Source organism: Pteronotus mesoamericanus, unplaced genomic scaffold (genome assembly GCF_021234165.1).
Source record: "Pteronotus mesoamericanus isolate MK-2021 breed Mesoamerican mustached bat unplaced genomic scaffold, CSHL_Meso_final contig_20, whole genome shotgun sequence".
NCBI lineage: Eukaryota > Metazoa > Chordata > Mammalia > Chiroptera > Mormoopidae > Pteronotus > Pteronotus mesoamericanus.
In genome coordinates this window covers 21,053,104-21,081,076 of record NW_026555085.1, presented here as the reverse complement: position 1 = coordinate 21,081,076, position 27,973 = coordinate 21,053,104, and the positions used below count along the sequence as shown (strand labels likewise).

Sequence of the window (27,973 nt, the reverse complement as noted above, 5' to 3'; positions counted from 1 at the left end):
ACTGTTTTTTTAAAAACAAAGATGAGCAGTTATCTTGTTGAAATGTTCCAGTCCTGAGGGATTCATTCTTTCTTAGTTAATGTCACATATTTGTAAGTTGCTTGGGTGAGGTCACAGTATAGATATCAATAGCCTGTGGCTGTCTGTAAAAACCAATGATAAAATGAGGCAGTGCTTCTTAAGCCTTCGCTGACTACCCTAGGACTATTTATTGTTCCCATGTTTAAAAAAGGCCAAATACATTTTCTTGAAGGAAACATTTATTTATAATCTTTATTGGTCAAGCAGTTTCAAACAAATCGAGAACAGGTTTTCACATTTGAGTCTTTAGTGCAAAGCCACTTTGTCATGCGTGAAAGAAATGCTTATCCAATAAAGCTCTCCCCTGACGCATTTCAGTATTGGGGTGATCAGGCAGAAGACTTAATGTGACAGTAATCTGCTCAGAAATCTGCTTGAAAAAGGACATGATTTAAAGCTCATATTAACGTTTTTCACACTGTAAATGTGTTTAAATAGCTTGTAATCTCAACTTCTTAATTTCAAAACCAAAACACCCCAAGAATCAACTATCCCTTTAAATTAAAAAAAATCAATTTATACTCTTCTTAAAAGAACTCCAACAATGTAAAATAAATTCCAATTCCAGATATATATATATATATATGTACATTTATAACTTAGGTGCTCTTTCACACTAGATGTTTTTATTCATGCAACACTGACAGAGGACTGGACATGAGGTCCTACAGAGGCCTCTCCGAGAAAGCAGTGTAGCTCCTCACTCTGGAGAAGAACAAAGGGGTGTACATCTTGTCAATCTCAAAAGCAGTGACTGCAGTCTCACCAGTTGACCTGAAAAGAATGCACAAAATTACTAGTTACCAGGAAATATCAACTCATTTAAAATCTTTGCATATTTCTGGGGGTGGGGTTATTTTATACTTTAGCCTTTTACAGTTTTTAGTACATCTCACTAAATTCTAAATAATACAGGCACATTGTAGAAAACTTTAAAAATTTAGGAAAGTACATGAAAGACACTCATAATTCTATCTATTCTATCATTCAGATACAGCAATAAATACAAAGCTCTTTTTTCCCTATTGTTTCTTCCAAGCACCTCAACCTCTCTAACAAGCTTTCCTACCAAGGTCACACTTTATTAGTCATCCTGCTTGTGTCATTTAACATTATGGCACATACATTTCCTAACATCATCAGAGGTCATTTTTAGTGGCTGTCTAGTATTTCACTGTCTGCATGTACCACAGTTTACTTAATAATTCCCCTTTTCTTGGGAATTGTATGTTGTTTTCAGTTCTTGGCAATTAAAAATATTGGAACATTTTTTATTGTGTCCTTTGGACAGGTTCCAAAGAGTAGAATTTCTAAGTCAAAAGCTATAGACATGTTAAGGTTCTTGTTAAATATTTAGAAAGAATTATAATCCTAGGATAGAATTTAATGATTTAATTTTTGCATGACCAACAACATAATTACAGATGGGAGGGAGGGGAAGCAGATGACAAGTTATACTATTACAGTATATTTTCCTCCCAAAAAGAAGTAAATAAAAGCAGAAAACTCAAGTGCCTTTATGAATATTATAAGAAAATCAAGGTCATTTATCCTAAAAACTTGATGCTTTTCATTTCTTTGGTTCTACTTCTGGGTTTGTTTTCTTTCTTTGAAAAAAAAGAAAAAAAAACTTCCACAGATGACAGAGAGAAGCAAAAAGGAGATAAGAAAAAAAGAAAAAGCCTGCTCATTCTCAGTTGTCAGGACCATCCAAATGAGTGCAAAAAGTTATTTGTAAGCTAGAACTGTGGCTCCAAAAGTAGTCAACAACACGGTCAAGGTTGTAGAGTAGGTTAACTGAAGGTGATCTCAAAACTTGACTCAGAATTTTGGATTCAACTGGAACAAGAAGCCTTCAGTCACATACCAATATCCTTTCAAATCCAGTAACAGCTAACTTGAATATCCGTATGAATTGATATTTCACTTTCTTAATTCCTTTTTTAATTTTACTTATTTCTGTACTGCTTCATTCTCGCACACACTCTTCTGTTCATTACTGATTTCATACAGGTAAATCCTAACTCAAAGAAAGGTCAAGATGGCAGCACAGGAGGACACTGAGCTTACCTCCTCCCAGAACGTATCAAATGTATACCTACAATTAGAGCAGTTCCTCCTGAGAGACAACTGAGGGCCAGTTGAACAGCTTCTGCACAACAAGCAAGAGAGGGAGACTGCACAGAGAAGGTTGGGGGACCACAAGAGCACTTGGGGAGCTGAGGGAACCATCCAGGCCTGAAGGACTGGGTGAGTGCCACAGCTTGTGTGCACGGGCCCCTTTGCAGGCCAGAAGGGGTTGTTACAACATATTCAAAGTATGAAAAGGACCTATAACCAAGATTACTCTACCTAGCAAGGCTATCATTTAGAATCAAAGGACAGATAAACAGCTGCCCAGTCAAGAAAAAGCTAAAGGAGTTAATCACCACCAAACCAGTATAACAAATGTTAAAAGGACTTTTTCAAGATGAAGAAGAAGAGGAAAAAAAAAAAAAAGAATAAGATGGCAATAACGACATACCCATCAATAACTACTTTAAATGTAAATGGATTAAATGCTGCAATCAAAAGACACAGGGTGGCTGAATGGATAATATAAGCAAAAAAGAAAAGAACTCAGACACAGACAACGGTGTGGTGATTGCAGGAAGAGGGAGGTGGAAGAGGATATAGGCGGGATAAATGGCAATAGAAAAAAATACGGTAAGACATGAACTATTAATAACAAAAAAAAGACCCATATATATGCTGCCTATAAGAGACTCATTTCACATCGAAAGACAGACAAAGAAAAGGGATGGAAAAAGATAATTCATGCAAAATGGAAATTAAAAAAAAAAAAGCTAGGGCAGCAATATTTATATCAGACAAAATGACTTTAAAACAAAGACTGTAACAAGAGACAGAGAAGGTTTCAGCAATTCCACTTCTGGGTATTTATCCAAAAAAACCCAAGACTTATGTATCCCTATGATCACCACAGCATTACAATAGCCAAGATATGGAAGCAACCTAAGTGTCCATCAATAGTTGAAAGGATAAAGAAGATGTGGTACATATATACTGGGTTGGCCAAAAAGTCCATTTAGTTTGTTTTGTAAAATAAAGGACACATTTTTCATTGTCACCAATAACTTTACTGATTTGGATATTTTGAGTATGGTGGCTACCTCCTGCTATTGGCTTCTAGTGGGTAGAGGCCAGGCTGCTTCTCAACATCTTCCAATGCATCAGACAGCCCCACAGCAAGGAATTATTCGGTCAAAATGTCGACAGTATCAAAAAGCTTTGCAAACCACTTTTGACACGTTTAATCAGTCACAGAACCTTCTCCATATACTGCTCAAATCTTCTTTTGCATTTCAGTTGAGTTTTTACCTTTCTCGAAATAATAAAGGATGATACACTGAAAATGTTGGGTATTTTTCTCCCATCCTCAATATTAAAATTGCTGCATAAATATTTACCAATTTTGATAAGTTTCCTTAAAATGCATGCTGATATGACAGCTGTCACAATACAATTTAGCAGAATTGTTTCAAATAAAGTTAAAGACAACTTAGCATTAGTAGAGCCATCATACGGAAAAAAACTAAATGATCTTTTCGGCCAATCCAACACAATGAAATATTCCTCAGCCATAAAAAGAATGGTATCTTACCATTTGTGACAACATGGATGGACCTAGAGGGTATTATGGTAAGTGAAGTCAGACAGAAAGATAAACACCATATGATTTCACTTATATCTAAAAATTTTTAGATTTCACTGTGGAATCTAAAAAACAAACCAACCAACAAAACAGAAACAAACTCATAGATACAGAGAACATTTTAATGGTTGCCAGAGAGGAGAGCGTTTGGAAGGATGGGTAAAAAAAGGTGAAGGGGTTAAGATGTATAAATTGCCAGTTATGAAAACAGTCATGGAGATATAAAGTACTGCATAGGGAATACAGTCAGTAGTATTGTAAAAACTATGTATGGTGTCAGATGGGTACTAGACTTATTGGAGTAATTGCTTCATAAGTTATATAAACCTATAATCATTATGTTGAATGCCTGAAACAATGTAATATTGTATGTCAACTGTAATTTAAAAATTATTAAAAAATAAAGTAAAATAGCAAAAAAGAAAAAAAGAAAATCTTGCCATTTGCAACAATGTGGATGCACCTAGAGGGTATAATGCTAAGGAAAATAAGACAGAGAACAAACACCCTATGGTATGGTTTCACTTATATGTGGAATCTAAAGAATATAAACAAGTAAAATAGAAACAGAATCATAGAGACAGAGAACAGACTGATAATTGCTAGAGGGGAGGGAGGCTAGGGGTAAGGGTGAAAAAGGTGAAGGGGAATGTAATCAAAAATATTGTGGTAAGTTTGCACAGTGACAGATGATTACTAAACTTATTATTAGTATAGTGATCACACTACATAAATGTCAGATCACCATATTGTACACCCAAAACTAATACTATATGGTGTACCAAGCAGGTATATGGGTTTCCACTATAAAATTCTTTCAACTTTTCTGCATGTTTGAAATTTTTAATAATAAAATGGTGGAAAATCAAGAATAAAACAAGAATGGCGGAATACATTTGTAGTAATTGAAAAATAATGTTTTTGAATAACTTTTAAAGATATTAAGCATGATTATGTAAAATAAAGTGTAAGAAAAATAATCCTCATAGAACAAGAGCTTTATAAAGGAACCACCTAATAGATTTGGCTTTGGAATACCAGAGGTCTTCTTAGCAGACTTACTTTCCTAACTACAATTTTATTAAAATCAGTGTATAATCCCTGAGGATAAATGAAATGGAAATAAAGTTAAAAAAAAAATGGTAAGGCAAACATGGGAGACGAAAAAAGATCAGGTAGGCACACACTTATTCTGTAACCTAGCTATTTTTAATGCATTCACCTACTTGTAAGTAATGTGACAAGAATGATGTATCCAGATGAGCTTGTTGAACCTCTGGTGGCCACTGGAACACAGCTGTAACCCTACATGAAAACTCTGATCTGCTTCTTGTACAGGGACACGACGAAAATATCTGTATTTATAGTCAAGTGGCTTCTGTAAAAGAAAAGGTACATGAGCTTTTCCATATTCTTATATTTTCTACAAAAAATATTTATAGGAATATATTGTGCAAGAATAACATAACATCTGCATATAGTAGAGCTGTCTTGATAAGAATGTGTGTCCTGAAAAATGTTAAGCACTCTAAAAACATGAGGGTTTTTTCCCTCATCACCATCATCTCAGTAAATCATCGTAATACCCTCATGTACTAAATATGATCGCATTACTGCTATTTAATGGCTGAAGAATGAAGACCCAGACAGGTCAAAAGAGTTAACCAAAGTTACACAGCAGTTTCAGCTGGGAATTAAGACTTTTGTCTCCTATCTCGACGCCTAATATTTCCTCCTACTTGAAAATACTTGGGAATTTTTAAACAGAGAAAGTAGTAAGTTGGTGAAGGCTACAGAAAAAGCAGAGTATGACTTATTTGTTGCAGTAACAGTAAACTAGTCAATGGAAAAAGAGATGTGACAAGTTTCATTAGAATCATACTTCTGCACCTACTGCTGCTAAAAACACAAAAATATCAACACTACATATGGTTTCACTGTGTCATATTCTGAAGAGGAAACGGGTGTTCTATAGGGGAGTTTCTAAATTCTTATTAGATAAAACCTACACTAGGGCCTCACAAACTCCCCAGTTCTGACTTCAGGAAACTCATGGCCAAGGTCACAGTCACAGCAACTATCTCTGCCCCTCAGACTGCTGCCCCACATTTCAGGAGTCTATGAGAGCCAAGCAAAGACACCAGCAACAGATGGTCACAAGGTGACAAGACTAGGACTCACAGAGAAACCCTAACTATCTTGACACATATTGCTACAGAAGAGAGGAGAACTCAACACAAGGGAAACTTCTTTCAAATCCTATACTAATTTATAAAAACAACAGGCTAGCATTTATTATAACTTCCTCACAACTGACTTGGGTATACATTATGGTTTTTAACCAGGACTAAAAAAAAAAAAGGCCCCCAAAACCCTCTAGGGTATAATAATAATCCAGCAATCATATATGCTTGGCAATTTTGTAAGAATGGAAAGAAGGAAATTATCTTACATTAGCTTATTTCCAGTCAAAATTGAAATTCTCTATAAGAATATCCTTATAAAAAATTACTTATTTGAGCTAATTTAGGAAGAAAAATCCCACATGATTCAAAACAAGAAGAGCCAAAAACACATATTCAGGTATCATTTTACTAATTACTTTACAGGACATTTTGGCTTTACGTTTTCACATGTGAAAACCAGGACCAGAAAAAGAAACCATTTGGAGAAAAACAAGCAAGCTGAGCCAATAAAAAATAACCACATTTTTTAGAAAACTCTCCAGCTCTCTTTAGAGAGACGCTGTAAGTCAACATATATTTGTGTAATAGTATAAAAAATGAAACAGTATACTTTTATTCTTTCTAATCAAGAATGCTTGAATAAATAGGCTACTTAAATAAAAAGGAAACTGCTAATTCAACCTTGCATACTTACTTCTTCTTTTTTCTTAGTTATCACAGCAAATACTTTGGTCTGATTGTCTGTATCTTGTGACAAGCGATAATGACCCAGCAGAACTGCATCAGTTCTAAAAATCAAAAAATACATTTTAAATTTATTAGTCATTATATGTATTTAAGTACTCTAGGAAGTAATGGATTATAATAGTGTTTAAGCAACTTGCTCGAGAAGACCCAGCTAGGACGTGAGTAAACCTAGGTTCCAAGGCCCCAGAGACTTACTGAAGTACCCTGTTGCGGGGGGAGGTGCAGGAATTGGTATTTTTCACAGATGCCCACCCAATGACTGCTTTTTAAATCATCCAATAGTAAGTTAAGAAAACATAGGATCATATTAACTTGCAAGTAACCATGTAAAATGTGAATGGATAGAAAACTGTAGAAAAATTCTACCTAGTATTCCGAGTTCTTAAACGAGGAACAATAGACTGTGGCTCCTCAGGGGTCGTCAACATCATGACATGGCCATCAGGAAAGAATCTTATGTACCTGTGAAAAAAGGACATCAAAAAACACCACACACACATACGCAAAATATAAAACGTGTCCTCCTTTACGGGTACCTAAACCTAGTCATAGCTGTGGAACCAAATCAGAAATACTGTGAGCCAAAGAACTGGCAAAACATCATTAAATTGTGACCGACAGCCTGGGAGGCCAGCAAGAAAGAACTAAAGGTATTTTATTATCCTCATTAGAGGGAACTGTTAATCTTTTAGTTTCACTCACTGAATAAAAAGTTAGATTAAGTATGGCTCTATTAAAATTCTGTATGTTTTTTCCTAGAGCACTAATTAATATCAAACAAAAGTGGAATCTCATAATACACAGTAGTTAATAGATCTACTGCTTTCTCACTGAAAGTATTTTCTGATGAACAAGGCTGAATAACAGCATAAGCTATTAGAAAAGGCAAATGAGTACAACAAGGGCAAAAGATAAGGATGAGTTGTAAAATGTAAAATGATTCTTAGAGGCTAGGGGAATTACATTTGTAGTAACCCATTGGTTTTTTAACTATAATTTCTGTTATAATACTGGATAAAAATACTGAGGGCCACTCTGTGTATAAACGCAAAAGCCACAGAGAACAGGTGTCCAATTACTAATGAACTAATACTTGGAGAGAGAGAATTTTTCACTCACTCAGTTGTACCTGTAATATTCCACTTGGTGCCAGGCTCTATAGAAACCATCAAGAGACTGTTCCCCTTGACGAATATATGTGGTTTTACTGATATACACTCCTATTAAAAAAAATTTTTTTTAAACAATTAAGAACATAATACATTTTTTAAAATCTTAGTTACAATCATATAGGCTGTTTCTAGCTTTACCTTTTTTAAAGTATATTTTATTGATTATGCTATTACAGTTGTCCCACTTTTTTCTCCCCTTTATTCTCCTCCACCCTGCACCCCCACTCCCAGTAGCATGCCCCTCCCTAGTTCATGTCCATGGATCATGCATTTGAGTTCTCCCCATGTCCTATGCTATTCTTAACCTCCCCCTGTCTACTTTGTACCTACCATTTATGCTGCTTATTCCCTGTACCTTTTCTCCCCATTCTCCCTCCTCCCCCTCCCCACTGATAACCCTCCATGTGGTCTCCATTTCTGTGATTCTGTTCCTGTTCTAGTTTGTTTTTGTTTAGGTTCAGTTGTTGATAGTTGTGTTATTTTACTGTTCATAGTTTTGATCTTCTTTTTCTTAGGTATTTCATATAATAAGGGCTTGGTGATGAGGAATTCCTTTAACTTTACCTTATCTAAGTAGCATTTATCTGCCCTTCCATTCTAAATGATAGTTTTGCTGCATACATTAATCTTGGATGTAGTTCCTTGCCTTTCATGACTTTGAATACTTCTTGCCTGCAAGGTTTCTTTTGAGAAATCAGCTGATAGTCTTATGGAAACTCCTTTGTAGGTAACTGTCTCCTTTTCTCTTGCTGCTTTTAAGATTCCCTCCCTACCTTAAAGCTTAAGTAGTGTAATTATGATGTGCCTCCATGTGCGCTTCCTTGGGTCCAACTTCTTTGGGACTCTCTGAGCTTCCTGGACTTCCTAGAAGTCTATTTCCTTCACCAGATTGGGGAAGTTTTCCTTCATTATTTGTTCGAGTAAGTTTTCAATTTCTTGCTCTTCCTCTTCTCTTTCTGGCACCCCTATGATTCGGATGTTGGAATGTTTAAAATTGTCCCAGAGGTTCCTAAGCCTCTCCTCATTTTTTCTGGTTCCTTGTTTCTTCATTTTATTCTGGGTGAATGTTTATTTCTTCTGCTCCAAATCATTGATTTGAGTCCCAGTTTCCTTCCCTTCACTGTTGGTTCCCTGTGTATTTTTCTTTATTTCACTTTGTATAGCCTTCACCTTCTCCTCTATTTTGCAACCACACTCAGTCATTTCTGTGAGCATCCTGATTACCAGCGTTTTGAACTCTACATCTGATAGGTTGGTTATTTCTTCATTGCTTAGTTGTATTTTTTCTGGAGTTTTGATATGTTCTTTCATTTGGGCCACCTTTCTTTGTCTCAGTGCACCTTTTATGTTGTAAGGGGCAGAGCCTTAGGTCTTCGCCAGGGCAGACAACCCACGTCGCTGAAACATGTGGTGATATCTGTAGGGAGGGATCAGAGAGGGAACAGTGCCATTTACTCCGGCTCTTGGCTGGCTTTCAGTCACTTCCCCCACTACTCACAAGCAAATTGGGCTCTTCTGGTGCTGATTCCTGGGTGGGTGGGTTTGTGTACATTCTGAGACCCTGTGGGTCTAACGAACTCTCCTGTGAGGCTGGGAATTTCTCTCACAGCTGCAACCCCCACAGGTGTTTACAGCCAGAGGTTTTGAAGCTTTCTTTTCCTGCACTGGAACCTTGGGCTGTACAGTCTGTCTTGCTCCCCAGTTGTTCCTCCTGGTTTATCTGCACACAAATGTGGGACTGCCTAGTCCACCAGCAGCTGCCTCACCCACCTGGTCCTCCAGCTGCTACCTTGCCGTGCATCCTTTCCATCCTGGCTGCCCATCTCTACCCCTCCTACCAGTCTGGATGAATGTTTCTTCTTTAACTCCTTGGTTGTCAGACTTCCACACAGTTCCATTTTCTGGCAGTTCTTTTTTTTTTTTTTTATTTTAGATTTGCTGTTGTCCTTCTTTTGTCTGTGTAAGGAGGCAAAGTGTATCTAGCTACATGTCCATCTTGGCTACTAGGAAGTCCCTCTAGCTTTACTTTTATTGTAGTTACCTTTAAATCTATTCATGGTACTTAGGTCTGTTACAGAAAACTAAGAATGTGTATTTATCAAAATCAGCATGATAGATCACTATTTCTCCTGAGTTCTAAAGGGTTCAACTTACCATCAAACCGAACACGAGGCCTTTCTAGAAACATCTCTCTCCAGGATGTGTATGGAACATGTTTAATACAGCTTCTGCCCCAAACTTTCAAGCAGGCCAAACGCCATATTTCAGGGTCTCTACATAATAAAATCGCAACATCAATATATATAAAAGGCTAAGTCCCTATATGCAGACATAAGTAACAGTCCTGCTATGAGCCATCTTCTATTCAGCAAATATTTTTGGGGTGTCTACCAGGCACTGTGTTGGGCCCTGGAGATAGACGGATTGAGAAAGGCCCTGCTCCTTTACTGGTGGGAAAGCAAAGGAAAATTAGAAAACAGGAAGGAAGTTTCAGGTAATGTGCTTAGTGCAAAAAAAAAAAAAAAAAAAAAAAAAAGGCAGGGCAAAGAGACAAAGATGTGATGGTGGAGAAATAAAGACCTTTTTAGACAGTGACTGAGAGAAGACTCTTTGGACAGATGAAGAGGAAGTGTACTCTGGACAGAAACCATATGCAAGCTCAAGACCCTCAGGTGGGAGTGTGGCTGGTGTGCTCTACAAGGAGCTAGAGGGCCACATGGTTGCAGTAAAGTAAGCAAGTTGAAGTATAGGGTACATAATCTGAAGGGTAGTAAGGGGCAGGCAAGGTCCTGGTTTATTGGTGGGAGTGGCTGTTAAGTGAGATGGAGGTCACTGTAGGGCTTTGAGCATAACTTAGGCTTTTAAAAGATGACTCTGGGAGAGGTCCAAGATAGTGATGGCATACGAAGATGCTGAATTCACCCACTCCCATTACTACGAGAAAATTAAGGGCTGAATGAACAGCTTTTCAACAAGCAAAAGAAAGAGATGAAGAGAGAAGACTGGGAAGCCACAGGGGCTCTCTGAGAACTGTGGCAACTGTCAGGGCTAGAGGAGCTGGTAAGTGCCATTGTTTATATCCCCCTTCACTCTGACAGGGTGAGCAGAAGCTTTATTTGGGTGCTTTGGCCTCCCTGCAAGATCACCAGAGTGTGTCTCCAGTTACACTGCCCAGAGCCTTTGGCCTCCAAACAAAGGAAGCTAGCAGGAACAACGGGGCATCACATGCTGGCCTCCCTGCAGGGAGCCACTCCAACCCTCAAGAAAGTACTCCCAGGGATATAAGCACCTGACGACTCCAACCAGCCTTCTAAAACTAAAACCAATAAAGCCTACTTTGAGATAACTCTATGCAAGATCCCTTTCTGTACAACAAATGAGAGAGACTATACAGAGAAGGCTGGGGAGCCATGGGAGCTCTCTGGGTCAGGGATGCTGGTAATAGTGCTGGTAAGCACTATTGTTTATGTTCCCCTCCACCTCCATAGGGTGGACGGGGGATTCATCCCATTGCTCTGGCCTATCTATAAGATCACTGCAGCATGTTCCTAGACATAGTACCCAAGCCCATTTTGCTCCTGATCAGGAGAACAAGCAGAAGGAACAGGCATTACTGCATGTACTTGGCCTCTCCAACTTTGTAGACCAGTGCCCTGGTCACCTTAGTACCTGCTCAGCTCTGACCAGCTTGCCAAAACCACCCGACACACAGAACCCACATATAGGCCATTTTGACATAAGGCCACTTTTTCAAGACTGGGAAGAAATAGCTCTTGAGTCTAATTCATACTAAAAAACATGAAAAGTCAAACAAAATGAAAAACAAACAAACAAACCCAGAACCTCTCAAATGAAGGAATCTGTTCAAATAAAGGAACAAGAAAATTCCCCACAAAAAAGGCCCTAAGGAAACAGATAAGTAATTTGCCTAATAAACAATTCAAAGAAATAATCATAAGGATGCTCAACAAACCTAAGTGTGGAACAGAGGAACTTCGGGATAATTTCAACAAAGAGAAGGTATAATAAACAGACAGACCTGAAGATTACAATAACTAACACAAAATAACACATCAGAAGGAATCAACATCAGATTAACTAACACAGAAGAAAAGATCAGTGATTAGGAAGACAAACTGGGGAAATTTACAAATTAAACAGCAAAAAGAAAAAATTTAAAAAAACAAGGACAGTGTAAAGAACCTCTGGGGTAACACCAAGTGCTTAATCAGTTCCATTATAAGGATTCCAGAAGGAGAAAAAGAAAGCAATAGAAACCTTATATAAAGAAATAATGATTGAGTCCTGAGTGGCTAGGCATCATCCTGCAAACTAAAAGGTTGCCAGTTCAAGTCTAGGTCAGGGCACATGCCTAGGTTGCAGGCCAGGTCCCAGGTTGGGGATGTGGGAAGCAACTGATCAAAGTTTCTCTCTCTCTCTATAAATAAATAAATAAATATATTTTTTTAAAGCATAAAATGTGTAGGAATACATTTAACCAAGGTGAAAAATCTGTACTATGAAAACTGTTAAGACACTGAAGAAAGAAATTGAAGAGGACATAAATAAATGAAAGGATACCATGTTCATGAATTAGAAAGATTAATATCATTAAAATGATCATACTACCTAAAGCAATCTACAGATTAAAGGCAGCCCCATCAAAATATCAATGATATCCTTTTCAAAACTCCAACAAATAATCCTAAAATTTATAAGGAATCAAAAAAAGGCTGTGAATAGCCAAAGCAATCTTGAGAAAGAACAAGGTGGAAAGTATCATGAGCCCTGATTTAAAACTATACTACAAAGCTTCTGTAATCAAAACAGCATGGTACTGGCACAAAAACAGATGCATAGATCAATGGAACAAAATAAGAAGGCCCAGAAATAAACCCTTGCTTATATATTCACAAAGGAGGCAAGAATATACAATGAAAAGACAGTCTCTTCAAGAGGTGTGCTGAGAAAATCAGACCACTCTCTAAACACTATATACAGAAATTAACTCAAAATAGATTAAAGTCTTAAATGTAAGATGTGAAGCCATTAATACTCTTAGAAGAAAACACAGGCAATAAATTCTTACGACGTTGCTCTTAGCAATATCTTTTTGAATATGTCTCCACTGGCAAGGGCAGCAAAAGAAAAAAATAAACAAATGGGAACATCAAACTAAAAAGTTTTTCACAGCAAAGGAAACCATCAACAAAACAAAGTTAACCTACTGAATGAAAGAAGATATTTGCCAATGAAATATCCAGTAAGGGATTAATGTCCAAAATATATTAGGAACTCATAAAACACCATAAAACAACCCAATTTGAAAATGTGTATACAATGGAATATTATTCAGCAATAAAAAAGAATGAAATCTTGCCATATGTAACAATATGGATGGACCTAGAGGGTTATTATGCTAAGTAAAATAGAGAAAGACAAATACTGTGTGGTATTACTTATATATAGAATCTAAAAAAACTAAACAAAACAGAAACAGACCCATAGATATAGAAATCAAGCTGATAGTTGCCAAGGGGGAGGGGGTGAGGGAATAGGAAAAAAAAAGAACAACAACAAGTCGCTCTGGTGGTTTATGAAGAGAGAATATGCTTCAAGCGTGTAAGACTGGGAGCAGAGAGACCATGTAGGGTGCTACTGTCATAATGCAGACTGGGTATCATGTTGTCTGAATCAGAATGATACTTTGGAGAAGTATTAAAATGGTCAGACTGGAGAAGTATTTTAAAGGTAGCAGCTAGAGTTTGTTATGGGATTAGTACAAAATGCAAAGTTAAAAGATGTATTAAATATTCACATGGTTCTTATACAACTCAAAATACTTTTAGCTTCTTCTATAACTTAAAATGCTCAGTTTTAAAGATGTAAAAACTACTTATATTGGAGCCAGGCTGCAAAAAGAGATCCCCCAAATTTTTCTTAATGCCCTCTTCATGTTTCATCATGTATGATTAAAAGAAGTTAATGGATTCACAGTGCTAGAGACCCAAATTTCAAAAGGTTGGTGGCAATCCACGAGAAGTTTAATAGGTGCTTATTAAATAGAATAGTATACTGAATCACCAAAAACCAGTCTTTCAGCAATTCCACTGTTTTTACCAGAAATACAAAGACTCCAAATGAAATTAGGTTATTTAAAAATAATGCATCTAAATTTTTAAATTTTAAATTTTAAGAACTGAAGTTATAAAAAAAGTTCTGGATGTACAACTAAGTATATATTTTTACATAAGATGCCCATGAAAGACTACCAGTCTCAAATGATGTTATGCTAAACTACAATTATTCTTCACACAGAATGATTTTAAAAGTGTAGGATTACTTTTAATGGACTAAAAGAAAATTCTAGTGCAATCAAAATTTAAATCATTACCAATTAATGGGTTTAGAGTTACTGTGAAAATGACTTAAAATTTTTTTTAGCGTAATTTCTTTTCCAAATCAGCTAAGTTAGCATGCAAACTACCCTATGAAAGGAATGCGTGTAACTGTATCTGTTCCACATATTATTCTATACCCTGGAAACCTACTGCATCCCAGCCTTTAAATGCTAAACAGTTTGAGAGACTCAATATGTACAGCTTAGCAAAACTGTTCTAGAATAGCTTTTACCCAGAATATCAATCTAGTTTTTTAATCAAAATTTGCAGAAGATCTTAATCCCTTTTTTCACCACTTCCTTGGTTGTTTAAAAAAAGTAAGTACCTGGCACAGATATAGAATCCTCTGCACACCTGCGACAATTGCTCTAATGATCTGAGGTCCAAATCACTAGATACCACCCATCGGAAGATGTACATCAGGACCTCCATCGGCAGCACTGTGGAAGAATATCACCATTTCAGTATCTTTCCTATGGCATTCTCCTGTCATGTTGTCAGTGCACGTATGTTTATGTATTCCTGCAAATTTTAATCACGTCTCCAGTAGCGCTCAGACATAATGCATGAGTGTATATACCCAAAAGTAATGACGGTTCCTAACATCAAGACAAAAATCTTTATTTTTCCAGTATAAAACAGATCTGAAGCTACTGTTATAAAGCATCCCTGTCTCTCAGAAGGTCATTTTACTACCAAGATATATTAAGTGTTACAAAAATAGCCTACTATATTGGTATGTGTGTGATCCATACTGCATTTAACAGTAAGAAGTTATTTCCATCTTCTTGAAAATTTCCAGTTGTCCTCTTCTGAAAAGTCCCATAACTAATTAAACACTTAACATGAAAAAAAAAAAGAAAAAGGAAAAACATTCATTTTTAAACATTCAGCCTCTATCTCAGGACTACTGTCCAACTTGGCTGAAACACCGGATGATACCAGTATTCCTCCAATTTTCTTAGGACTGCCCCCAACAACTCAGACACTCACACTCTTATATCTTTAATGAAAAAAAGTACGGCATCCTTGGATAACTGCACTACAAACTCTGCTCTACTTCAGACTTTGAAAAGTTTGTAGGTAAACACAAACAGTCCGTATAACTAGATCTCCTATCATATTTTGAACGAGATCAATCATCTGGCAATCTATATGACTTTGTAAGTTTCAAAAACTAAAATCTATGGTTAAAGTCTTTCTCGTGGGCTTATAACAAGCATAAATCCTCACCTGATATGTGAGTCTGGTTGCTCTCAAGTTCGGGCTGACACAGTTTGAGAAGAGACTCCTGAACTGTGAGCTGCTGCTGGAAGTAGGACAACAGATCTGCCATCTTGCTATCATCATCATTATCCTCAATACTGCAAGAAGGAGGGAGGTGAATACACTAAGCGCCTCAGCCTACAAAAAGCTTAGAAACTGATTTTTCATAGCATTTTCAAGTCTTCTTTAGAAAAAGTAATCTAAAAGCAACTTCTTACTACTTTTTTCTTTGATGTGATAAAAGTTTATCCTGCGTCGCAGGAGTACCATAGCAAGTCTTTTGAAGAAAAAAGCTTCAGCAAGTTTAATTCCCACCCAGAAAGAATTAGAATTCAGGGATACAGATGATGTGATTTTAATTGTAGAGATTTCATGTGTTAATGAAATGGATAATTTCAAGTGATTTTTAAAATCTGAAGTAAACATATTCTTGTAAGTGACTAATCCATCTAATTGGATAAAAATATACAGATGTCATCTGAGGTACTTACCAAGGTTTTCTAACAGATGTACCTTATCGCCCTACATTTAGAGAGGGAAATGTTTAATTTTAAAAAATCTCAGCAGGGTCCACGAATCATCTACCAACATAACAAATGTGTAGTTAAAGAGCTCTAGAAAAATACTTAGCTTACCACTTTTGCTGAAAATAACATTAAAAACGATCAGATATACAAAAAAGGTTTGGATGAGGACAAAGCGGGAAAACCAGGAAGAGCTTATTATGACATGACAAAGGGCAAGTGTGGTTGAGTCTAGACGGATTCAAGGACTACTTCACCAACATTTTACAAAAGGAAAAAAAAAAACCAAACCCAACAACAAAGGGACTTTTAGGGCCTATTAGATCTGATAAAAAAATTAATGCACATCTTTCAAGAACTTCCATAGAATCTGAGTTTGTATAAAGAGATTGCACAGAAAAGAAATGCATCTTTAATGTTTTAATACAAACATTCTTAACAGCACTTGGGAGTCTATTTATTGGGTTCAAATGACTCTAACTCAATTTTTAAAAGGCTTAGAAAAAGCCCAAATGATTCTTTTTTCATATGAACTACCTTACCTTACACTGTTAAGTCTAATTTAGTGAACAATATTATTGGCCCAAACGTTTAAACAGACAATTAAAAATTACTTCACGGGGATGTTTTTAATATGGCTTACCCAAAGCTTCTGTTAATACTATAAGCAATTAACAAAATACTGGCAATAAGCGTAAGTTATTGATAAAGATAACTTAATTATTTCATGGCAGTGGTAATATGATATATCATAAAATATCTCATTACCAAAACTCTTTTTCTAGGTGTTGCTCATTTTAAATCTGACATTCTCTCATGGGTACAAACTCCCTTCCCTTCTATTATCTGCAAATTGGGCTTTTGGGGATAAAGGGATTGAGCAAAAACAATTTTATAATTGTTTTGCAAATAGTGTCAAAAGCACTGACTTAAAAATAACTTCTCTTGATCTTTGTCATATAAAACCATCAATGCTACGACCTTCATGACTGACTCAGGAGCTGGGTATATACAACAAATTGTGGTTTCTTGCCTTTTTAAAAAGATTTTATTCATTTTTAGAGAGAGGGGAAGTGAGAGAGGAAGAAAGGGAGAGAAATATCGATGGTTGCCTCTCGTACATCTGACTGGGGAATCAAACCGGCGCCCTTTCGCTTAGAGACAATTCCCAACTCACTGAGCTACAATGATCAGGATGAAATGTGGTTTCTTTTAAGAGTGCTTTTATCTTGCACCTGTGCTTTTAAACCAATGTTACAGTCTTAATAATATTCCACCTACATACCTTAAGAGAATAATAGACAAAGCCTTGTTATAATTCAGCATTTTCCTAATAAATGAAAAGCCCCTTTTTAAGTTAAAATGTATAGTTTCAAACATAAACAAAGTGAGAAAAACTAGTGTAATGAAAGCCTATGTACCCATCACCCAATTTCAAACATTATTAACATTTTTCAATTTTGGCCTAATAACATTTTAATAATGTTGACTTTCAATAGGTTTCAGAAAGTTGAAATACACCCTTTAATTTACTCCTTTCAATAATCACTGCTTTCATAAAAAAATTCTTTCATCACCTTATTTCTCTTATGTTTGTTTAATATGTGCATTTCTGTATTTTAATCTTAAAATTTTCCTAATTAAAAAATTTCTATACTTTATAAACAAGTCTGTATACTAAAGACTATATTACTTAACATAAAAGCACCATCTTCTTATCATGTTAAGAGTAAACAGGGCAAAGACGCTTAATTTTAACAAACTATGTATTACTGTCTATCAAATTATATACGCACTAGCTGTTTCCAACGCCATCACCATCTGGAGACCGGGTATAAGTAATCTTGAACTCTATATCAGGTACAAGTTGCATAGCCCTACGATAAAACTTGATGGCTAAAAGAAGAAATAAAGCTAAATTAGCTATGACCACACATTTTTGTCATTTCCTTTGATTACCCTTAACTGTGGTTTAATTGGGTAACTTTCTTTACAAACAGCCAAATCCCTTTTCTACATGCAACAGTAGTTCAGTGAACAAACTTATTTCCAAATCTTACTACTCAGAAATAATCTTTCTTTTCCCTAAAGCTAACATGTTACAGAAAATTAAGATGTTGCACTTTACTCTTGTCTGTTAGCCCTTCCCATCTTTTCCCTCAGCCTCTTAGGTATTGTCAGAAGTGATCTTATGTGAATGTCTTTCTTTTGACTTGGAAAACACAACTGCTGTAGCCCCAATAAAAACACTTTTAAGCAAATTTTTCTTTCTAAAATGCAAAGTTAAGGAAAATCAAATGTTTCCTAGTGGGTGGAATAAAGAGAAGAGTTTTTTGGAATTTATTCTTCAAATACAACTTTAGTCCAGCTGCCTTTTATTTAGCTAAATAACCTGTAAAACCTGTTTTGTTTTTAAATAAATCTCCTGGCCAGGGGGTTTAAGAGTTTTATTATTTAATAACATCTTCCATAGAGATATACTAACAGAATGTGGGGCTGCAGAGGCCAACGTGTCGAAGTCAATTCAATACATTCTGCCATGTTTTTTTTAACTCTGGGCAAATCACTGCACACTATGTGGAGATGGGAATCTGAACAAACCAAGGAAGACTATGGAGAGAGATTAATTGGATCCTTTTAATATCTCAAAGTAAAAATATCACCAGAAGAACTTTGCAAATAATAGAATAATTCTGAAAATGTTATTTTGGTGGCATATTCAAATGATGCAAGCACAAGACTCTTTTCTATGCCCCATTAGCTTTACTATCACAAAATGAAAGCCCAATGACAAACCTAATACAGTAAACAGCCCCATTTCTTTACTTACGCATTTCTATTAGCTTACTAAAAGAAACAAAGTTAAAGGGTGTTCCTTTACAGTAAACAACATAAATTAGAACTTAGAAAACATATGTTCCTCAATGTATCCTTAACATTACCCTCCCCAGAAGTAATTCCACCTATAAAAGAAGCAAAATCTATTTTTATATGTGACAATATTTTTAAGACTTTAATAATGAAGAATAAATACTAAAACCTAAATGTAAAAAAAAAAAAATCACTTTATTCATCCTATCAATATGATGTTTCCCAGCAATATTAATTTTTGGAAAGAGAGACAGGTTACATAGAAATATAATTTTTATTTTTGATATTTTAAAAACCAATTTCAAATTTGGGGAGACTGATGTTCCATACCAAATATATTTTAGTAAAAAAAAAAATTTTTCAGTAACATAGAGTTGTTGCTCAGAAACATCATGACAATATGATCCAAGGCCCTGGGTTTTTACCTTCATAAAGAGCTCCATTTTGTTCTTCTTCTACAGCTTTTAGGAAGAGTTCTCGAGCCTATAAAAATCAATGGTGAAAAAATTTTTTGGAAAATTAAAAATGAGCATGACTAGCAGAAGGATAGCTTTTTCAACAAGTGGTGTTAATACAATTGGACATCCATAGGCAAAATAACAAACCTCAACCTAAACGTCACACCTTACTTAAAAATTAACTTGAAAGTGGATCATGGACATAAACATAAAACTTTATAACTTTCAGGAAAGATAAAAAAAATCTTCGAGACTTAGCAGTATGCAAATTCTTATACTTGAGGCCAAGAGCACAATCCATAAAAGTTGATACATTGAGCCCTGGCCCAGTGGTTCAGTTGGCTGAAACATGGTCCTATACACCAAAAAAGAGTTGCAGCTCCAATCCCCTGTCAGGGCACATTCCTAGGTTGCAAGTTCAATCCCTAGTTGGGGTACAAGAGGCAACTGATCAATGTTTTTCTCTCACATCAATATTTCTCTTTCTCTCTGTGTCTCCATTTCTCTCTCTCAAATCAATAACTATATTGTTAGCTGAGGATAACAATAAGTTGATAAATTGGACCTCATCAATATTAAAAACTTGTTCTACAAAATGCTCTGTAAAGAAGATGCAAAGACAAACTATATACTGAGATAAATTATTTATAAACCACATGTTCCACAAAGGACTTGTATTTAGAATATTAAAAAAAAAAAAAACCAACCTCTCAAACTCAACAGTGAAAACATAAGAAATATAATTAGAGAAGATAAATGAATATTACACAGAGAGGATATAAAGATGATAATAGCACATGGAATGATATTCATCATCATTAGACATTAAGGAAATATAAATTCAAATTACAATAAGGTTTAACTATAAAACTATTTGAGTGGCTAAAATTAAAAAGTAACACCACCATCAAATGCTGACAAGGATGCAGACACTGGATCACTCATGCATGGCTGAAGGGAATATAAAATGGTCCAGACAGTTTGCCAAACAGTTTGGCAGTTTCTTTTAACCGAAGATGTACTTATTTAGTAATTAAACTTTTAGGCCAGAGAAATCAAAACTTATGTTCCTGCAAAAACCTGCACATGAATAGTCACAGAAGCTCTATACATAACAGCCAAAAACTGGAAACAACCCAAATGTCCTTCAAATGATGACTAGTTAAAAAAATTGGGGTATGTCCATAACATGCAATACTACTGAGCAATAAAAAGAAACAAACTATTGATACACACAACAACTTGAATGAATCACAAAGGAATTATGCCAATCTCAACAGTGTATGATTCCATGTACATAATACTTTTTAATATTAAAATTATAGAAATGGAGACCAGATTAGTGGTTACGGATGGCTGGGGAGAAGGGGAGGAGGAGAGAGTATAACTGTAGAGGTATGGCAAGAGGGAGCCTTGTGGTGACAAAACAATTTTGTATTTTGTGCAGCAGTTACATGAAGCTACACATTAATAAAACTGCGCAGAACTATTTTTACATATACACACAGAAAAGTGCTTGTAAATCTGGGAAATCTGAATAAGCCCTGTGGGTTATACCAATATCTATTTTCTAGTACTCTAACTTGTAAAACTTCACCATCAAGGGTACATGGGACTAGAGACTTCCCTTTACCTATGAATCTGTAAATATTTAAAAATTAAAATAAACATGGGAGTTTTGGGTTTTCATGTTACTGTCAATTATTTAATGGCAAATTGCGTGTAAAAAAAACCCTGCGATCTGATGGTGTAAAGATGACAGCCTCTACGGAATAGGAAAAGAAGAATAAGATGATGTGCTGTGTCAACTTCATGTGAATAATAGGAAAGAAGTAAACAATTAGATAGCTTTCAAATTTTTTTCATTGTGAGGACTTTGAAAATTTGCCAGAATAAGAAAATGATTAATGAATCACTATAAATTTGTTCAATTCAAAATATAACAAAATATTGCATTAAGACCTTTGGGAAGATGTTAACATTTGAATAACATTTTTTCCCTTCTGCAATAAATTCAGAGGCATTAATCTTTTAGAGACCAAGTGAATCTCAGGGGTCTATGAGTTACCAAAGATAGTTCCATGAAGATAGTGTACCTGTAAGAAAGATGCTCATAAGGAGTAGTAATGCCATCCAAAGTGCCTATAAATAGTATTGGAATGGACAAACTGGCATACTTGTCAAAGTTTTTTCAAGTACAATGTCCATAATACTTAACTTTTCTTCTTTTGCCATTTCTTGCTTTCCTTTGGTATCCACTGCTTTCAGAAAAGAGCCTCTGGCTCCTGCTCTGCAAGATCGAGTTTCAAAATTGCCAGAGCCTACACCTGGGGCAAGTTCAAACATCCACTGAGCTCGGAACCTCTGGAGTTGTGCCTACGGGAGAAACGTATTTTAGGACTCCCCATGAAAGAGTAGCTTAACTTGGGAAGAATTTGTCATTAGAGCCGACATCAATTTCCATATGTATACACATACTCTAAGATCAGAAATCACTGTCTTTTAAATTACTGAGTTAATACCATTAAACACCTATTCTAAAATAATTTTCTGCTTAAAACTTTAAAGAAATCATAAAACTGCCTAAAATAAGACTGTCTATACAAGAAAAATCTAATGGTATGGGAAAATCAAATTTTAATTAGAATAAAAAATATAAGCCATCACTCAGGGACTGAACTTAGATGCTTTCAAACATTTCTTTACTTGGAATACACAAACTAGTAGATGTTAAAATTGTTGCTAAAAATTCTGTACACAAGCCCAAAGTACCTTTTAACAGCCCTTGCCTTTTTTAATAGGGAAAATTTTTTTCTAATATGTCTCATTACGTTTTGTCTAAATATAGAACAAGTGAATTCCCTGCATGGTGGACTCTGCTGTGCTGCCCAGACCCTCCTTAAGGAATGGAACTGATTACTTCAACTGCTAGGAGAGCACCTGAAAAACAGCCTTCAGCTGTTAGCCCTTTCTGAGTATTCCCTCAGCTAGATCATATCCCCTTCCCAGGTGATTCCCACCCAATGGTAAATGAATGAAAGCAATCAATGACTGTAAAAGCCAGGCTCTCAAAGGTTATTCCATCCTCAGAACTTCCTCTGGGATAACAAAGGTGGTCCATGAACACTGTACAGAAGCTCAACTCCCCCCAGCTCTGGCTTCCCTCCCTCCCTTCCTTCCTTCTGAGGTGACAAAACAGATCTCTACATTGCCTGTGGGGTTGATCCCAACAGCACTACTTAAACAACCTCCTATGTGGTACTCTTCACCTCCAAGTCTACTTTCCGGGGAACCCAACCCTAGATGCCTTTCCTCTCAAAGAAGGCCATTGCCAAAAAGACTATGTATATTAGTCCTGGCTTTTTCTGTTAAGGGGTATCGAAAACATGTTTTAAAAAATTTTTTCTCTACATTCTGTACATTGCTTTGGTTTTGGTTCCCACCTTCCTACATCTAACACATATACCTCTGACCTAAAGAATCTTTAGCAACATTCTTTATGCCTACTAGATAACACATTCCAAATAAACATTATAAAGCTTATAAATTCAGTAAGATGCACTTAACCAATCACAATGAATATTTTTCTATTTCAACGCTTAAAGATTTACCCATCCTTTTAAATGGCTGCAATGTATTTCACTGTATGGAGGCATCATTACTTAACACATGATGGATATTTAGGTTGTATTCCATTTTTCCATATAAACAATGCTACAATAAATCTTTTTGTACACATATGTTTACTCAATTTCCCACTCTTTCTTTTTCTTAAAAAGATTTTATTTATTTATTTTTAGAGAGAGGGGAAAGGAGGGAGAAAGAGAGGCAGAGAAACATCAATGAGTGAGAGAAACATCAATCGGTTGTCGCTTGCATGCCTCCAAATGGGACCTGGCCCACTGCCCAGGCATGTGCTTTGACTGGGAATAAAACGAGCAACCTTTTGGTTTGCATGTCAGTGCTCAATCCACTGAGCCACACCAGCCTGGGCCCCTTTATTTCTTTAGGATTAATTTCTTGGACATAGAATTGCTGGTTCAAAGGGAATATATGTTTCTCATTTTGACCTATATTGCTACTCCTCCCTCCAAAACAGTTGTAGCAATTCACACTTTGATGTACACTACATGATAGTTCCTATAGCCTGGACGGCAATGGGCATTATTCACCAATCTGATCATTTAGGAAAAAAATTAACTGTAGATTTCATTTGTAATTTTAAAATTATTAATGAGGCTAATTATATTTTCAAATGTTTAATAGTCATTTCTATTATTTTTTCCATTCGCTGTCCATTCATATCTTTCTCTCTTGTGTTCTTCTTGCTAATTTCTATGGATATCCTATGTATATACTGAGGCTATCAATCCTTTGCCCATATGTGGTAAATAGTTTTTATAGCTGATTATTTCTCTTTTGACAGATCTATTATATTGTCTGCTATATGTAGGTTTTAAACCTTTAGGTGGTCAAATCTGTCAGTCTTTTTCTTTGAGGTGGTGGGTTTTGAGTCATGCTTAAGCCTAGGTTTGAACACTTGAAACCCATGTTCTGACCTACATAGCAGCAGTACCTGATATATCTTTTTACAGAAAAAGAAATCCATAAGATAGTTATAATTTAAGTACTTTATAAACCAGTAAGAAATGCAGTTAAATTCAATGCAAATAAACCTATAATTCTTCACAATTATGACCAATTTCTGCTTATCCATGGAAAGCAATGGAATGAAAATTATATATTCGATGAAGAAACATGCCTGCAGATCTGTTTCGGCAGGGCTTTCATTTTCATCATCATCTGCTCTGATAGAATCAGAATGACAGTCTTCCTCAGCTTCTGCCTGGGGTGGGGGAGAAGTCAAAAGAATCAGGATTATGCAAACATCAGTTTCTCTTTGAAGTCTACATCTATTCAGCTACTTGCCCAATGAAATCTATAGTTTCTTCTCTCTAGATACCTTCTTCATGGCAACTTTAATGATTTCAATCAGAAAAACTTGATACTTTAATTTTTTAATACTGTAGAATAAACAACTTCATTGGGCTCTCATTTAAAATGTTTTGGTAGGTGGTTAAAAAGAACACCTTTGATTTAGAAAATAACATTTAGTGTTGTATAGAGTTCAGCAAATAGTTTTTGGTTTCACAAATCACTTAAAAGACCATGTATAATCCGTATATGGTTGTCCCTTCTTTTAAACACTGGCATGTTATTAATATGTGAATGACTTTTGTCTGTTTATTAGTATTTTAAATGTACTAGGAAAGCTCGTAAATAAAAGACATGCAATAGTGTATGTTTAAGAAGCCCTTCTATTTTATAAATCCAGATTTTTATATATTGAATTAACTTAGAATAGAGCAGGACTGGAATTACTGTGCATGGCTTGGAGCTTAATAGAGGTCTCACACCAGTTTCCTTTCATTTTATCCTTTTGTTCTCAATGTTTGCTAAATTAAACTGAATCTTACCTTCCAGCATAGATGAAATGTTGCCTAGGTTCAGTTTGTTAGGTAATAGACTTATTAGCGAATGGGGCTTGCTCAACACTTACTGTGTTCAGTCTGATAAAGAAATGTGGCAATCAGGGAAATGACCTTGAAGGTTAGAAATATAAATAATAAAACCTATTTAATTTTATTCATTTCAAAGATGGCAAGTTTCACAACTGCCGATTTTAGCTGTAATTTGTTTCCAGAAAAAAAATGTTTGTATTAACACATATCTTTGCATAGAGCAACCAGATATATACTTGAACTACACAGAGCAACATAAATAAACCTTGCTTCCTATCTTATCTCTGGCAACCAGACTTCAAGCAGAGGTGCCTTCAAGACTTGAACCAGTTAGTATATGGTGAAGTGCTTGGCACACTGTAAAAGCTAAATCAGCAAAGAAATAAATGAGAGAGGCCAAAACCCACATGGTTTTCTAAAAAACTGGAAAATTTAAGCACTGATGTATTGTTGAATACATTTCATTTTTTGAGTCTGTAAGGTAGGAGGAGCCTTCTGTACTAAGAACATCACTAACAGGAAACTATACAGTAAAGGACTTTGAATTTATAGATCCCATTGAGAAATATATTTCTCTCTCTTCTTAAATAAGAATCTGCTTTAATATTGTAAACTCTAAGTACAGCTAATTAAAGGGAATCTGAGTTCCTTAGGGTATCCTCTTAGGAACAGCCTTCTAAACCTCTCACCTAATTGTCATACTACACTGACTTCAAAAGCTTTTCCTGCTCTGTCCAGTTTTGTCCTCTAGCGTATGCTGCTGGAATGACTGCTGGAATGATTGCTCCTTCTTCCTCACTTGGCTACTCTTCCTTCGATTCAGCTCAGGAATCATCCCAGTAGGAAGAATTCTCTGATCCTCTTAACTGCCTCTTGTTTTCCTATTACACTTGTGCTTGTACCATGGCACTTAGACTTGTATTGAAATTATTTTTGTCTCTTTGCTAGAGTTGGTGCTTTGGGAACAAAGATAACATCTCATTCATCTTTGCATACTTAGAAGGCCAAACACATTGCTTCACTCATAGCAGGTCTGTGGGAGCCTCAGCTATCTCACCGCTAAAGAGGCAGTATTGGGTTTGGTGACCTCTGAGGCCCTTTTTTCTAAGTGACATTCTAGGATTAAAAGTTTACCACAAATCACACTACAGGTTTGACTATATTGAAGATTTAGTATTGTACCAGGGTCTAGCATTAGCACTATGCCAGGCTGATTATAGGTGCTCAAAAAATTGGTTGAATTAATAAGTAAAATTCCATGTGGATATACAATGCATAGGTTAAGAATGAGGACAGAAAGCTGGAAACCTGTAATACAGATAGCCTTTTCCTTTTTTCCTGAGCTCCTGGGTTATAATACAGTTCTAATCCATTATTATTTTGATTCTGATACTATGACAAAAACAAGAAACCATCAAATTTGGGGTTTCACTACATTTTTCAATTCAAATGCCAGCTGAAATAAGCAGGTCCTCAGCTGTTGCCCAGAGATTTTCGTTTTATTTTTCCTAATTGAGTTTGATCTAAATCTCGCCTTTCACTTCAATAGCTCATGTCTTCATCATTTTACTCTTGTTTTACGCATGGAATTAAAGAAATATAGAAAATTAAGTGCTTAATCCCAGAGAACTACTTCTGAAAGTTCAGGGGCAGAGTCAATTACTGCTTTTTACTCCTCTCGATTAATAAAATAAATTCATTCGGTCATTCATTTACTTAATACATATGAGTGTCTACTGTAAGTTAATTAGTTTGGTATCATTTCACCCTTCAATCATGCAACCTAAGAGATTAGTTTCTCGGATGGACCATTTATTCAAAGCCAAAGAAAAGTAGCACAGGGCAGAGACTACATATTCCAGGCTGCAACAGTCCTATGGAATCTGCGCTGTCAATTTCTGGACCTTCGCTCAGTCTCTCCATTTGGACCGCACGGACGCTTCTCAGGCCCTCACCGCTGTGCGGTGACAATCCTTGTGACCCCACGCCGCCAGGACCGCCTGCCAACATCCTGCCCAGGGCACTGGCATGTCACGGGGGCAAGTGCTTCCTAAACCCAGGCTTCTCCGTGCGCTCAGCTTTCCAGAGGGGGAGCAACCAACAAGTGTCTCCGCTTGCCAAGGCTCCCTCCCGATTTCAGATGCTGCCATGGCTCACCTCAATCTATGTTCACTGCTTCGATAAAATCCCTTGAGAGGAGCCAGATTGGTTCAATGTCTTCAGTGGGCCGAGAAGAGGCATTTTTCTCGACCGTCCTGCAAACCAACCACTCTTCACCTCGACAAGCCGGGGAGTGGTCAGGACTGGTATCCCCTCCACTCCCTCTCAGGCCAGAGGTCCCATAAAGGGAAGCGGCTGTGCAGCTCCTCCCACTCCTCCCAGCCCCTTCCCCCCACCCCTTGAGGCTCCTTCTCCCAGAGCTGTCAGCCCCGCCCCCCCCTCGCAGACTCCCCCTTCCCCCTCCTCAGGTTACCATGCTGGCGGGCCAACCGCCGGTAGAGGGGCTCTCCGCACCCCCTCTGCACCGTCCCTTGAGGAGGTGTGCTGGGTGTCCGGGTGTCTACTCCTGCCTGTCTGCGGCAGCGGGGCTTAGCAGAGTTCTCGGTCGGAGAAGCGCACCAGGCAGCGGCAGTAACTGCGGGCCCGGCGTACGGCAGCCATCTTCGCGGGATTGGGGGCCAGATCGGGGCGCGCTGGAGCGACGGCCGGTGAGACCGGGAGTGGAGGAACACCCGTTGCCAGCGAAGGCCGAAGACTGTGCAAGAACCAGACGCTGAGGACACCACACGCCGCTGCAGAGCTAACCCCTCTGCTGCGGGAACCTCCACCGCGCACCGAACATGCGCAGTGCCCAGCCGCTTCCTGCGTGCACTGCACAACTGAATCCAAGGCCAGGAGCTTGCCGCCTAGTGGAGGACCAGGGGGCGTGGGCCGACTGTGTGCGTGAGGCCAAACTAGGCGTGAGGTCACCAGTTTGCCGAACCCCTACTCAACCTGCTTAGTCGGCTCAGAGAACACTTAGGCAGACTT

At 36.9% G+C, this 27,973-nt stretch overlaps 1 protein-coding gene across 3 annotated transcripts; it reads right to left on the bottom strand.

Moving 5' to 3' along the window:
- Positions 1-242: 242 nt before the first annotated feature.
- On the bottom strand, positions 243-27,818 carry FBXO9 (F-box protein 9). Of its 3 annotated transcripts, none has more exons than XM_054569485.1 (13): positions 27,417-27,818; positions 24,184-24,267; positions 21,641-21,797; positions 19,389-19,448; positions 17,889-17,988; positions 15,536-15,666; positions 14,628-14,742; positions 10,056-10,174; positions 7,859-7,949; positions 7,096-7,191; positions 6,677-6,770; positions 5,023-5,174; positions 243-855 (listed from the first exon to the last, which is right to left on the bottom strand). In XM_054569485.1, the coding sequence occupies exons 1-13, from the start codon at positions 27,417-27,419 to the stop codon at positions 747-749; spliced, it is 1,311 nt and encodes a 436-aa protein (XP_054425460.1). In that variant the 5' UTR covers positions 27,420-27,818; the 3' UTR covers positions 243-746. The 3 variants fall into 3 exon arrangements, with proteins under 3 accessions (XP_054425460.1, XP_054425462.1, XP_054425461.1); XM_054569487.1 differs by lacking the exon at positions 27,417-27,818 and adding an exon at positions 27,101-27,306; XM_054569486.1 differs by lacking the exon at positions 24,184-24,267.
- Between the last annotated feature and the right edge of the window lie 155 nt (positions 27,819-27,973).